The sequence below is a fragment of the Oncorhynchus gorbuscha genome, linkage group LG11 (assembly GCF_021184085.1).
Source record: "Oncorhynchus gorbuscha isolate QuinsamMale2020 ecotype Even-year linkage group LG11, OgorEven_v1.0, whole genome shotgun sequence".
NCBI lineage: Eukaryota > Metazoa > Chordata > Actinopteri > Salmoniformes > Salmonidae > Oncorhynchus > Oncorhynchus gorbuscha.
Window position 1 is genome coordinate 64,914,579 of NC_060183.1, and position 15,373 is coordinate 64,929,951.

The 15,373-nt window shown below is 40.7% G+C and overlaps 1 protein-coding gene across 1 annotated transcript; it reads right to left on the bottom strand.

Moving 5' to 3' along the window:
- Positions 1 to 757: 757 nt before the first annotated feature.
- Positions 758 to 3,918, bottom strand: npm2b (nucleophosmin/nucleoplasmin, 2b). The gene is made up of 10 exons (XM_046368274.1): positions 3,868 to 3,918; positions 3,653 to 3,713; positions 3,467 to 3,549; positions 3,137 to 3,253; positions 2,459 to 2,552; positions 2,112 to 2,239; positions 1,862 to 1,887; positions 1,729 to 1,765; positions 1,329 to 1,367; positions 758 to 1,041 (listed from the first exon to the last, which is right to left on the bottom strand). Exons 2-9 carry the CDS (start codon positions 3,687 to 3,689, stop codon positions 1,335 to 1,337), a joined length of 555 nt encoding a protein of 184 aa, XP_046224230.1. The 5' UTR covers positions 3,690 to 3,713; positions 3,868 to 3,918; the 3' UTR covers positions 758 to 1,041; positions 1,329 to 1,334.
- Positions 3,919 to 15,373: the final 11,455 nt, after the last annotated feature.

The window sequence follows — 15,373 nt, forward strand, 5'->3', positions numbered from 1 at the left end:
CAGCCATGGTTGGGCATAGGCCCACCCACTGGTGAGCCAGGCCCAGCCAATCAGATCCCCCCCCCCCCAAAAGGGCTTCATATTACAGAAATAGCAGCACCCTCCTCAGTTGGTAGAGCATGGCGCTTGAAGCCAGATGGAGGTCCTGACTGTAAGTCTGCTGGTAAATGGCATATATTATATTATATTATTATTATTATTATTATTATTTATTATTATTATATTACAGTTGAAGCCAGATGGAGGTCCTGTGCTGCTGGTGTGGTTACGAGGTCTGCGGTTGGAGGTCCTGGCCAAGATGAAGACTAAATCATTACTCAGACACAAAACTACAAGTCATCTAGTAAAAACCATAGAAATTACAACAGAAAATTAACATTGACCGGTCAAGGAATCAGCCTCTGATTAGTCAGGACAAGTTCTTCCAGTTTAAAACTATTTAGGAGTTCCAAGCAGATGGCAGAGAGTACATAAACCTGAACCAATTTCAGTTCAGACATGTGGAACAGTTAGCAGGATGAAGTCCTGTGAACTAAGAGTACACACCACATTAACAGCTCTGGACAGTCCTGCAGTCAGCGTGCCAATTGAACACTCCCTCAACTTGAGACGTGGCCTTTTGTCCCCTGCACAAGACACCCCTCTAAAGATCCTGCCATTTCATCAGCTTCTTGATATGCCAGGAGGATTATCATCTTGGCAAAGGAGAAATGCTCCCTGACATGGACAAACAAATTTGTACACAGAAAAAGCTGTGTGTGTGTAACATTTCTGGGATTTTTTTTTATTTCAGCTCATGAAACAAAGGACCACTTAACATGTTACATTTAGATTTGGTTCGGTGTAGTTTAATGTACACCGATTAGTACCACAAGGACAAAACTCTTTCAAACTATTTACAAAGTACTGACATGTACAGGATAAACAGCCTTATATTAAATCCTTTGAGCCATGCAAGAATACACAGGTAGACAGAAACCCAACAGTTGATTGACAGAACCTTTAGCCAAACAGAACTGCAATGGACTCTTTGGGCAGCACCTGAAACACATGAACCTGTTTAGTCATTCAGTACAGGCAATCTGCAAATTCAGCGGTCATGTCACACTACACCCTTCAGGTGCCAAGGGGTTCTTCGTCCCTTTCCCCTCACGGTTGTTAGTATTCTGGGGGAGGTTAACCCCAAGTCAGTGTTACACTTCATATGCCATTTAACTGACAATTCATCCAACGTGACCTAGTCATGCATGACCCCAGGAATGGCTATGCGCTAACAAAAGAGAGGATTACTCAGGGCTCAGCATTACTGCCCTGAGGTAGTCACTTACCCTGGATCACTTTCCCCTGCCTCTTCCTCTACCCTTTCCCTGAAACACAGAAAGACATTTTAAACCAGACCAGCCATGATTCCAACAGGAGGCCAGAAGATTGTTCTGCGTCCCATGGCACTATTTCTTATTTTACCTTTATTTAACTAGGCAAGTCAGTTAAGAACACATTCTTATTTTCAATGACAGCCTAGGAACAGTGGGTTAACTGCCTGTTCAGGGGCAGAACGACAGATTTGTACCTTGTCAGCTCGGGGATTTGAACTTGCAACCTTCCGGTTACTAGTCCAACACTAACCACTAGGCTACCCTGCCACTACATAGGGAACAATTTGGGACGAAGCCAGAGCCTCAGACCAGGACAGTCAATCAGGGTATAAAGGCAGAGTAAATAAAGTACCTTTTTAGGAGGGTTGCTCTCATCATCTGATGCAGGTCTGGAAGGAGAGAGGATAGTTGGTGGTAAGTGAACAGCAACAATTAGCTTTCAGTAAATCACATAATAAATGCTTTTTAATCCATTTATCACTTACTCATCTACTTCCTCTGGCTTCTTTCTCTGGAAGACAGGAATAACATTAGCCTGGTCCCAGATATGTGTGCTTTACCAATACCATCTCATTGTGAAGCAAAGTTTGGATTTGACAACTGACAAGGAGTAAGATAATTTATATGTAGATTAGAGCAAACTAGGATCAGTGTGTAGCTGGATTTCGTAGTTATCCATATGCATGTTGACAATGTGACAACTTAAGTATAAAATCATATAAAACAGGTCCTTACTTTGCCTGCAACATTTGCATTCTTGGCAGTTGCTTTCTTAGCAGGCTTCACAGGAGACTCAATATCTTCCTCCTCCTCCTCCTCCATCTCCTCATCAACACTATCTATTCCTGAGAAGTCATCCTCCACTGGAAAGCAACAGGAGTTAAATGACAATGACATTAGAAAGGCCTGTAGTTTATGGCTGTCAAAACAGTCACCATTATATGCAAAATTCTGTTCCAACATATCCAATTCCACTGACCAGCTGCTCCTCAAGACGTTGATTAGCTGAATGACATTACATTAAGGCTAGGGCCACTTTTTTACAGTAAACCACCATCCCTGCTCCCTAAACCCCTACTTACAGGCCACGTGTTCCCCACAGATGTAGACCGGTCCAGCGCCACTCTTCAGCTGAAAGGTTACAGGAGGGTGCAGATCTATCCCAGACAGATTGACCTGGAGAGATCAATACACAGAATCATGACAATCAGTGCTGCTATTCAAACTGACCAGGCACCCAGTTAGGTTAGGCCTATAACCACTGGTGATTACTTCCCCAGGCCCATTCCTCAACATTAGCCGATTTGGGTTAACATTCATTAGCCAGGTAGGTCTAGGTCATTGGAAAGACAGCCTGGTTGGCCAAGTCCTACAGTTCTCTTGTATTGAGGCAGAGTTCAGTTTGTATAACTGGTCACAGAATTTACTAGTAACATCGAGTTGCCACATGTCCTGTACAAACACTGCAATACTTCCACAGGGCGCTGAAATTCACACTTTAAATACACAGAATAAAACCAAACTTTATCATTGTGTTCCTCAACTCAACGCAGATGTGCTAATCAGTCAGGGCTATCCAGGATCAGCAGCTGTACAGGACACACGTAGATACCGGTAATTGTTTTCAATTGATATTTGGCCAGAATCAACTCATGGCGACTCCGTTGCTAGCAAATCCCACAATTATCAACTCACCTCTGCGTCGATAGAGAACGCCAAGTAGTCAGGCTGCCACATTAGAACAAATTGGGACAACTTGCCGTGGGCATTCCGTTGGCGTGCAGGGTAGCCATGGGTATGCCCTTGCTGTTATCTGATTCTCCGGTAATTAACGCCACGATGTTGAACTCTTCTTTGGCGCCTGCACCCAGACACATCTGCCAGGGATAAGTCAGGAACTTGAAGACGCACAACTGACATTATTAAAATTGCGTTCCAGGTTGTCTTACTGCAGTCATACTACCCAAATTAACATTTCAAATGTCATCACGTGATCGTAATATTCTGACCTGTGCAGTACAGCTGCAATAAAGATGACCAGTCAGTCTACTTTGGTTGTAAAATATCAAATATTCTCCAAGGGGACTTACGGTTCTCAGTGCGAGTTGATGTTGATGGTTTGTGTCATCTGTTTTGAATGTTCCCTCTTTCTTTGACTCGCTGAGTTCACAACCTACCAAACATAATAAAGATGTGCCTACAGATTTAGTCCAGCTGTTATGGAATCTACATTTTTTGTGCACTATGGGAACAGTTTCTGGTCAAACATAGCCTACCCCACAGCGTAGATAGTGGCTTTTCCGGTTTGTTCATGTTTCACAAATTTGAGATCAGGTTCTGGGACAAACACAAGCGAGGTATCAGCACATTGAATGTGCAACTATTGGAGTAAGTGGAAGGAAAAAGTAGCTATATTTTTGTGTTTTAGGCCTACATTAACAAAAACAGAGGAATTATCGGCATCAAAGGCTAGAGTTGTTAAAATGCTTACCGAAGGACTGGAACTTCAGAATGGTCCTGGATAGATGGAGAAAGTTTTAAAAAATTGAACTCACACAACTGGACTATAAAGAAGATGGAAAGACAGGTGATGCCAATTAAGCGGCCAGCGCTACATCTGATTGGTTCGTTAATGAAGGGCATGACCCATTCCAGAGCAGAGGTACTGATTGGAGAAGAGTTCATGCCACTCAGGTTTCAGGTTTTTGGATGGAAAACTCTTAGTAGGAGTTGTGAGTGACTGCGTGTCGGCGACTGCGTGTAGGCTACTGTGTAATGTAGGCTTACACAGAAGTAGTGAGTGACTGTGTGGTGTACTATGTAGGCTTAGTAAGTGTGGTGTAGTGAGTAGGGATGAGTTTTAACGATGATGTTGTTAACATAGAATGCAAGCAGTTTGTGATTGTGTGAGAGCCTCAGTTCTTATATTCTCTTTCTCGCTCTTTGTGTGTGTGTTCTGCAGACGGCTGTGTGATGTATATTTAATGCAACCCTGTGGGCTTGGATCACTGCAGTCGGTGGAGAACATAGTGAAGAGAACATGAACTGAGTGTGTGACCGCCGCAAACCCTTAGGGGGAACACACACTCTCATTTGTGCAAACACTTGGGGTGTCCCCACCTAAAACAAATATTGTTCGACTGAAAGTCGTCTGTTCTTTCAACCAATCAATTAGTCAACTTGTTAAAATGTGTATTTTTCCAAATATCAGGGGTGCAACTTTGGTTTTAGAAGTGGAGGGGGACATACATTATTTATTTATTTTTATTCTCCAGTCAGATAAACACTTCAAACAGCCTACGCATCCTCTCGGAGGCATCCGCATGGTCATTAAGCACACCATTGCCTCATTTTGTTTGACATTCCAATTATAAAACTGGGGGTGACAAATATGCAATTTCAGAATGTGGGGGCAATATCATAAATAGACACACCCTATGCGTTTTACTAAAATCAACTATATACATTGAGCTTGTCTGATGCTTTAAACTCACTGTTTGATGAAATAAGTCGCAAATGACTCAAGAGGGAGCCAGAGATCAAGATAACCAGACAAAAAAAATTGTAACATGTCCTGACCATCCTCCTCCCGCTCCTACTGGTTTTCGTAGATTCTGCCGCTACTCTCCTGAGGTTTCCGGTAATAGGCTACATGAGGAGTCTGCAAACTTTATCATGTGGAATGCCATTTCTACCAATCTGGGTGCCAGTTATTGTTTTCACATGCACATTTTCATGGAACAGTTTTGTTTAATTTATTGTCATGTGGTTAATCAAAATTCTATCCCAATCTAAATGAAAATGATACAAACCTAAAAACTTACTTCTGTTGCCATCGCCAGCTATGTAAACATAGCCTAGATAAAGCCAACAAATAAAAACATTGCAGCCTAAAGGTAGACAATATTGTGATAAAAATAAATATCCTAAAAATCACATTGGCTTCACATGGCCTGTCTGCAACAAACTTGAAACATTGTATCAACTATAAACTTGGTCTGGCCTAAAGCTTTTTGCAACATTGTATGAAATAATATAATAATAATATAATAATAATAATATAAATATAATAATATAATAATAAATATTCTGGGCCCTCAGAATTCCCCACACGAGTGATCTCAGGACAGAGACAGCTGTAGGCTATTTGCACAAGGGATAAGAATCAGGTAATCAGGTAGGCCTATTTTATGATGTTTCCACTGGATCAGAGCATGACATTTTTCCCTTTCACACTGAGTGGTTATCGAATGGGAGAGAGCTGGAAAGATTTTTCAAATACATTGAGGAATTATTGTCATTCTAAATTGCATCTAAAAACAGACTTTGAAGGCTTGCTGTTTGAGGTCTACAGGTGGTGCATTAAGCCAATCAGAAATACTACTAGATCCCCAAATGGGCACATTTATAGGGCTGCATTTGCAAGCAGGCCAGGTAGCCTATTGGCCTACTTCTATGTGTAATCAGGTCCTTACTCAGCATTAACAGGAGCGCTCTAAACAAAAGACAATGAATAAATTGACAAAACTCTAAATGGAATGAAATAAACCAAAACTTGTTTCTCACAAGTGTAACATAGAATGTGCGCTCTGCAAACAATGTGTCCAATCACTCCAACAATAGGAACAGTAAAAGTGTTATGCAGGTGAATGAGGACCCAAAAGCGACTTAACAGAAACAGAGTTTATTCCAGTCTTAACAGAAAACGACTAATCCTGAATACTTTCACAGGTAATGTCCAAACAGGAATAACAGTAATCCTCTAGTCTGTAGAGGGGAAAACAGGAGAAGCGGCCACAGACTGCAGGTCGCTTCGGGTAGGCGCAGGCCGTAGCTGATAGAGACACCTGCTCACTCGCAGCATCTAATGAAGGCAAAAACACGACGGAACAAGAACACAGTACAGCAAACAAGGATCCGACAAGGACAGAAGCGGAAACAGAGGGAGAAATAGGGACTCTAATCAGAGGGCAAAATAGGGGACAGGTGTGAAAGAGTAAACGAGGTAGTTAGGAGAAAGAGGAACAGCTGGGAGCAGGAACGGAACGATAGAGAGAGAGAGAGAGAGAGAGAGAGATAGAGAGAGGGAAAGAACCTAATAAGACCAGCAGGGGGAAACGAATAGAAGAGAAAGCACAGGGACAAGACATGACAATCTATGACAAAACATGACAAAAAGACTGGAATAATAACATATTGAATACATTAACAGAGATTACTGTAACCAAACAAACATTGTAGATCAGAAACTATTGGAATTATCGGTACATGTACTACTGGTGTTATATGTACAGTAATGGGGAATTGATAGACACTAACAATCAAATACAAACAATTCACACAAAGAAGTTATGAAACAATGAATGTACACAAACTGGTGGGACAGAGCGCATTCTGGAGAGAGATGTGCATTCTGGAGAGAGATGTGCATTCTGGAGAGAGATGTGCATTCTGGAGAGATGTGCATTCTGAAGAGAGATGTGCATTCTGGAGAGAGATGTGCATTCTGGAGAGAGATGTGCATGGTGCAGCCACACTCCCCTTCTTACTGGACTGTGCCATCCCAGAGGCCTCCGCAATGGATTCACTTACTGAGATGGGTGCGAATAAGACCAGTGTCTCATGTGCCATCAAAAAATACATCTATTTGCTCCTGCTCGACAAAAATACATTTGCTCCTGCTCGGCAAAAATACATCTATTTGCTCCTGCTCGACAAAAATACATCTTGGTCGACAGCCTATCGACTAAACAATCAACCAGTCAAATAATTGAAGTCAGCCCTAAGAAAAAACACTTGCTCCCATAAAGAGTACCATTTTGGCTTTGGGGAAGAGAGCCGAGTGGAAAACGATGGAAGGATGAGAGATACATATATATAATGAAAGAGAGAAAGGATTGGCCATTGAAAATAAGTGTATTTCCAACAACAATGTAGCACGACAACCATGTTTCAGGCTTACTGAAACACAAGCCTACATAACAGCTGCACATTTTACATGACAGATGAGTACAATATCTCTTCCCTTGATTACAAGGCTGGCTCATACACTGACTATACAAAAGTATGCACTTTCCATGACAGACTGACCAGGTGAAAGCTATGATCACTTATTGATGTCACTTGTTAAATCCACTTCAATCAGTGTAGATGAAGGGGACAGGTTAAATAAGGATTTCTAAGCCTTGAGACAATTGAGACATGGATTGTGTCTGTGTGTCATTCAGAGGGTGAATGGGCAAGACAAAAATGCCAGGTGCACCGGTTTGGTGCACCGGGGGCTGAATAATTTTGCACGCCCAATTTTTCAGTTTTTGATTTGTTAAAAAGGTTTGAAATATCCAATAAATGTCGTTCCACTTCATGATTGTGTCCCACTTGTTGTTGATTCTTCACAAAAAAATACAGTTTTATATCTTTATGTTTGAAGCCTGAAATGTGGCAAAAGGTCGCAAAGTTCAAGGGTTCCGAATACTTTCGCAAGGCACTGTATATATAAAACAGAAACATTTACATAAGTATTCAGAACCTTTACTCAGTACTTTGTTGAATCACCTTTGGCAGCGATTACAGCCTAGAGTCGTCTTGGGTATGACATTACAAGCTTGGCACACCTGTATATTGGCAGGTTCTCCCATTCTTCTCTGTAGATCCTCTCAAGCTCTGTCAGGTTGGATGGGGAGCGTCACTGCACATCTATTTTCAGGTCTCTCTACAGCTATTTCCAGGTCTCTCCAGAAATGTTTGATCAGGTTCAAGTCCGGGCTTTGGCTGGGCCATTCAAGGACATTAAGAGACTTGTCCCGAAGCCACTCCTGCATTGTCTTGGCTGTGTGCTTAGGGTTGTTGTCCTGTTTGAAGGTGAACCTTTGCCCCAGTCTGAGGTCCTGAGCGCTCTGGAGCAGGTTTTCATCAATCTCTGCTCCGTTCATCTTTCCCTTGATCCTGACTTGTCTCCCAGTCCCTGCCGGTGAAAAACATCCCCACAGCATGATGCTGCCACCACCATGCTTCACCGTAGGGATGGAGCCAGGTTTCCTCCAGATGTGACACTTGGCATTCAGGCCAAAGAGTTCAATCTTGATTTCATCAGACCAGAGAATCTTGTTTCTCGTGGTCTGAGAGTCTTTATGTGCCTTTTGGCAAACTCCAAGCGGGCTGTCATGTGCCTTTTACTGAGGAGTGGCTCCCATCTGGCCACTCTCCCATAAAGGCCTAATTGGTGGAGTGCTGCAGATATGGTTGTCCTTCTAGAAGGTTCTCCCATCTCCATAGAGGAACTCTGGAGCCCTGTCAGAGTGACCATTGGGTTCTTGGTCACTTCCCTGACCTCACGGTTTGGTTTTTGCTCTGACATGCATTGTCAACCGTGGGACCTTATATAGACAGTTGTGTGCCTTTCCAAATCATGTCCAATCAATTGAATGTACCACAGCTGTAGAAACATCTCAAGGATGATCAATGGAAACAGGATGCACCTGAGCTCAATTTTGAGTATCATAGCAAAGGGTCTGAATAATTATGTAAATAAGGTATTCCTGTTTTTTAATTTTTAATACATATGCAAAAATGTCAAAAAACCTGTTTTCACTCCATCATTATGGGGTATTGTGTGTAGATTGATGAGGAAAATGTTTTGTTTCATTCATTTTAGAATAAGGCTGCAACTTAACAAAACGTGAAAAAAGTGACCTATCAAAGGTCTTTCGACTTTATATCCACTAACCAATGCATTTTTTTTTAATAGGTCAACTTGGCCACCAGAGGGATATTTTAAACCTCCAAATTCAAGGTTTACTTTTGTTCAACCAAAAACATCTATGTGATGACGTTGAATCAATGTTGGAAACGGATTCGATTTGCCAAAAGTCATCAACATCAGGGCATTTGGTCTTTTAACCTGAATCCAATGACATGGTGACATTGTTGTACATCTAAGTGTAGCCTACACGTCTATGCAATATATGTAGGCCTAATCAACTTGATTATTAGCCGTGTACTTGTCTACAAGGCTGAAGAAATATGCTGCTCCTCATTAAATGTAGGCTATTCTTAACCTTCATTTTCCATCTGTTGCCTGCACTTCCCTTCGCAAACACCAACACTGTGAGATATTAGTCCAGTTAACATTTTACCATGTGTTTTATTAACTTTGATGAACAGATGGTGCCATTTGACTTCTGTTATGTATGATCTCATGGAAACGTGTTTGAACACATCCAACTATGTCAACATTTGTAATTGGCTGATGCAGAATTTGTTACCTGACATGATCACTACTTCCTGGTCACGTTAGCATAGGGCTAAATGTGCCAGGTTATGTAATGGGAATAGCTAACCTGTAGCATTTCATCACATGCAACTATGTCAATGATTTTAATTGGCTAATCGGCATTTTGAGACGTATGGACCCATAGGACAGTACCTATATGTCATTACCGGATAATGTTTGAATCTCTCTCTTTCTCTCTCTCTCTTCGTTTTGATCCATAATATTCTCAGGTTAAAAGTATGGTAAAACTGGATCCATTTCTGATCCCCCCCTGTATCTCTCCCTGAAGTGTTCAGTGTATTGGTGAGCAGACTGAGCGTCTACCATGTGTCTTACAGACTGATCCAATGCTTTTAGGAGGAGTGAGGAGGAGTATTGTGTGTGTGTGTGTGTGTGTGTGTGTGTGTGTGTGTGTGTGTGTGTGTGTGTGTGTGTGTGTGTGTGTGTGTGTGTGTGTGTGTGTGTGTGTGTGTGTGTGTGTGTGTGTGTGTGTGTGTGTGTGTGTGTGTGTGTGTGTGTGTGTGTGTGTGTGTGTGTGTGTGTGTGTGTGTGTGTGTGTGTGTACGAGAAAGAGAGAGGGAAGAATGGGGGGGGACTGCCACAAAGCTCCTCTTCATCCAGAGTTTGTAGATTCCTGTCCTTCCCTTCCCACTCTATTGCTTCCTTAGTGTTTGTGTGAGTGCGTGTGAGTGCGTGTGAGTGCGTGTGTGCGTGTGTGCGTGTGTGCGTGTGTGCGTGTGTGCGTGTGTGCGTGTGTGCGTGTGTGCGTGTGTGTGTGTGTGTGTGTGTGTGTGTGTGTGTGTGTGTGTGTGTGTGTGTGTGTGTGTGTGTGTGTGTGTGTGTGTGTGTGTGTGTGTGTGTGTGTGTGTGTGTGTGTGTACGCATGCAGTGGTGAACACTACACAGCCCAATCCTCTTTCAGGCTCAGACAGCTCCTCAGACCTCAACGGACTCTCTCTCTGTCTATCACACACACACGCACACACACACTGCGTGTGACGGTTGTTGTGATAGGGGACTAGGAGAGGACAGACGGAGAGGGACAGCTTTTGTTGTCCTTAATGAGGCATCTAGTTGTGTAACTCAATCATAAACCTCAACACTTTCTATCCATCTAAACACCAACGCTTTCTTTATATTTATCTAAACCCCAACAATATCTATCTATCTGTGTATCAAAACCTCAACACTTTCTATCCATCTATCCATCTAAACCTCAACACTTTCTATCCATCTAAACCTCAACACTTTCTATCCATCTATCCATCTAAACCTCAACACTTTTTATCCATCTATCCATTTAAACCACAACACTTTCTATCAATCTAAACACAAACACTTTCTTTATATTTATCTAAACCCCAACAATGTCGAACTCTCTCTCTAAACTCCAACACGTTCTGTATATCGATCCATCTAAACCCCAACACTTGCTATCTATCTATCTATCTATCTATCTAAACCCCAACACTGTCCATCTGTCTAAACCCCAACACATTCTATATATTTAAACACCAACACTTTATATATATATCTAAACCCCAACACTGTCCATAACTCAACACTTTCTATCTATCTAAACCCTAACCCCTTCTATCTATCTAAACCCCAATACGTTCTATATATCTAAACCCCAACACTTTCTATCTATCTAAACACCAACACCTATCTTTCTAAACCCCAACACCTTCTGTCTAGCTAAACCCCAACACTTTCTATATAGCTAAATCCCAACACTGTGCATCTATCAATCTAAACCCCAACACTGTCCATCTATCTAAACCCCAACACTTTGTATCTATCTAAACCCCAACACTTTCTATCTATCTAAACAACAAAACTGTACATCTATTGAACCTCCAACATTTTCTATCTATCAAAACCCCAACACGTTCTATATGTCTCTCTATCTAAACCCCACCACTTTCTATCATTCTAAACTCCAACACTTTCTATCATTCTAAACTCCAACACTTTCTATCATTCTAAACTCCAACACTTTCTATCCTTCAAAACTCCAACACATTATATATATCTAAACCCCAACACTGTCCTTCCATCTAAACTCCAACAGTGTCTATATATCTAAACCCCAACACTGTCCATCTATCTAAACCCCAACACGTTCTATATATTTAAACACTAACACTTTATATACATCTAAACCCCAATACTGTTCACCTACATAAACCCCAAAACTGTCCATCTATCTAAACCCAACACTTTCTATATATCTAAACCCCAACACGTTCTATATATTTAAACACTAACACTTTATATACATCTAAACCCCAATACTGTTCATCTATCTAAACCCCAAAACTGTCCATCTATCTAAACCCAACACTTTCTATATATCTAAACCCAAACACTGTCTATATATATAAACCCCAACACTGTCCATCTATCTAAACCCCAACACTGTCCATCTATCTGAACCCCAACACTTTCTATATATTTAAACCCCAATGTTGTCCATCTATCTATACCCCAACACTGTCCATCTATCTAAACCCCAACACTGTCCATCTATCTAAACCCCAACACTCTCCATCTACCTAAACGCCAACACTTTCTATATATCTAAACCTCAACACTTTCTATCCTTCAAAACTCCAATACTGTCCATCTATCTGAACCCCAACACTTTCTATATATTTAAACCCCAATGTTGTCCATCTATCTATACCCCAACACTGTCCATCTATCTAAACCCCAACACTCTCCATCTACCTAAACGCCAACACTTTCTATATATCTAAACCTCAACACTTTCTATCCTTCAAAACTCCAATACTGTCCATCTATCTAAACCCAACCATGTCTATCTATCTATCTATCTATCTATCTATCTATCTATCTATCTATCTATCTATCTATCTATCTATCTATCTATCTATCTATCTATCTAAACTCCAACACTTTCTATCTCTCTATATATTTGTCAGGATTTGGCCAGGGTTGTTCCGGTTTTTGGTCACTAGATGCCCCCATTGTGCCTTTTGACCTTTTGTTTTCCCTTGATCCCCATTATTATTTGCACCTGTGCCTCGTTTCCCCTGATTGTATTTAAACCCTTTGTTTTCCTCAGTCCTTTGCTCTGTGTTTGTATGTTAGCACCCAGCCCTAGCACTCTGTGAACTCTTGTTGATCCCGGTGGACTCTCTTGTGGAATTCTGTTTTTTTGTTCTTGTTTTTTTAGGCTTTTTGTGCTTTACCTTCCACCTTGTGGATTTACCTTTTTGTCTTGGAGGATTACCTTTGTTCTTGTGGAATTCCTTTTGAGGTTGTGGAGTTACATGTTTTCCTGAAGAACTTCACTTTTTACTTCATTAAATACACCGTCTTAATTATTGCTGTGTCTGCCTCATCTTCTGGGTTCTGCCGACTATTCGTGGCTCAGTTGGTTAAGTGACTGTTTCTCACTCCGGAGACCCGGGTTCATAACCGGGTCCTGACAATATTCAATTCAACACTGTCTATACATCTAAACCCCAACACTGTCCATCTATTGAACCTCCAACAATTTCTACCTATCTAAACCCCACCACTTTCTAAACTCTTACACTTTCTATCCTTCAAAACTCCAACACTTTATATACATCTAAACCCCAACACTGTTCATCTATCTAAACCCAACACTTTCTATATATCTAAACCCAACTTTCCATCTATCTAAACCCCAACACTCTCCATCTATCTAAACGCCAACACTTTCTATATATCTAAACCCCAACACTTTCTATATATTTAAACCCCAATGTTGTCCATCTATCTATACCCCAACACTGTCCATCTATCTAACCCCCAACACTGTCCATCTATCTAACCCCCAACACTGTCCATCTATCTCTCTATATATTCAATTCAACACTGTCTAAACATCTAAACCCCAACACTGTCTATATATCTAAACCCCAACACTGTCTATATATCTAAACCCCAACACTTTCTATCTAAACAACAAAACTGTACATCTATTGAACCTCCAACAATTTCCACCTATCTACACCCCAACATTTTCTATCTATCAAAACCCCAACACGTTCTATATGTCTCTCTATCTAAACCCCACCACTTTCTATCATTCTAAACTCCAACACATTATATATATCTAAACCCCAACACTGTCCTTCTATCTAAACTCCAACAGTGTCTATATATCTAAACCCCAACACTGTCCATCTATCTAAACCCCAACACTTTCTATATATTTAAACACTACCACTTTATATACATCTAAACCCTAATACTGTTCATCTATCTAAACCCCAAAACTGTCCATCTATCTAACCCCCAACACTGTCCATCTATCTGAACCCCAACACTTTCTATATATTTAAACCCCAATGTTGTCCATCTATCTATACCCCAACACTGTCCATCTATCTAACCCCCAACACTGTCCATCTATCTAAACCCCAACACTCTCCATCTACCTAAACGCCAACACTTTCTATATATCTAAACCTCAACACTTTCTATCCTTCAAAACTCCAATACTGTCCATCTATCTAAACTCCAACAGTGTCTATATATCTAAACCCCAACACTGTCCATCTATCTAAACCCCAACACTTTCTATATATTTAAACACTAACACTTTATATACATCTAAACCCTAATACTGTCCATCTATCTAAACCCAACCATGTCTATCTATCTATCTATCTATCTATCTATCTATCTATCTATCTATCTATCTATTTCTATCTCTCTATATATTCAATTCAACACTGTCTATACATCTAAACCCCAACACTGTCTATATATCTAAACCCCAACACTGTCTATATATCTAAACCCCAACACTGTCCATCTATCTAAACCCCAACACTTTGTATCTATCTAAACAACAAAACTGTACATCTATTGAACCTCCAACAATTTATACCTATCTACACCCCAACATTTTCTATGTCTCTCTATCTAAACCCCACCACTTTCTATCATTCTAAACTCCAACACTTTCTATATATTTAAACACTAACACTTTATATACATCTAAACCCCAATACTGTCTATATATCTAAACCCCAACACTGTCCATCTATCTAAACCCCAATACTGTCTATATATATAAACCCCAACACTGTCCATCTATCTAAACCCCAACACTGTCCATCTATCTGAACCCCAACACTTTATATATATTTAAACCCCAATGTTGTCCATCTATCTATACCCCAACACTGTCCATCTATCTAAACCCCAACACTTTCTATATATTTAAACACTAACACTTTATATACATCTAAACCCCAATACTGTCTATATATCTAAACCCCAACACTGTCCATCTATCTAAACCCCAATACTGTCTATATATATAAACCCCAACACTGTCCATCTATCTAAACCCCAACATTGTCCATCTATCTGAACCCCAACACTTTATATATATTTAAACCCCAATGTTGTCCATCTATCTATACCCCAACACTGTCCATCTATCTAACCCCCAACACTGTCCATCTCTCTAAACCCAACACTGTCTATCTATCTAAACCCAACACTTTATATAAATCTAACCCCCAACACTGTCCATCTATCTAAACCCCAACACTCTCCATCTATCTAAACGCCAACACTTTCTATATATCTAAACCTCAACACTTTCTATCCTTCAAAACTCCAATACTGTCCATCTATCTAAACCCAACCATGTCTATCTATCTATCTATGTGTCTATCTATGCATCTATCTATCTAAACTCCAACACTTT

What these genes read in the sequence shown, in the direction of transcription:
- npm2b (XM_046368274.1), bottom strand. Translation starts at nt 3,689, where the DNA reads ATGAACAAACCGGAAAAGCCACTATCTACGCTGTGGG. An exon ending in ATGCAAATGTTGCAGGCAAA is followed by an intron (nt 1,888 to 2,111) that starts GTAAGGACCTGT and finishes CCTGTCTTCCAG; the next exon opens with AGAAAGAAGCCAGAGGAAGT. An exon ending in AAGCCAGAGGAAGTAGATGA is followed by an intron (nt 1,766 to 1,861) that starts GTAAGTGATAAA and finishes CTCTCCTTCCAG; the next exon opens with ACCTGCATCAGATGATGAGA.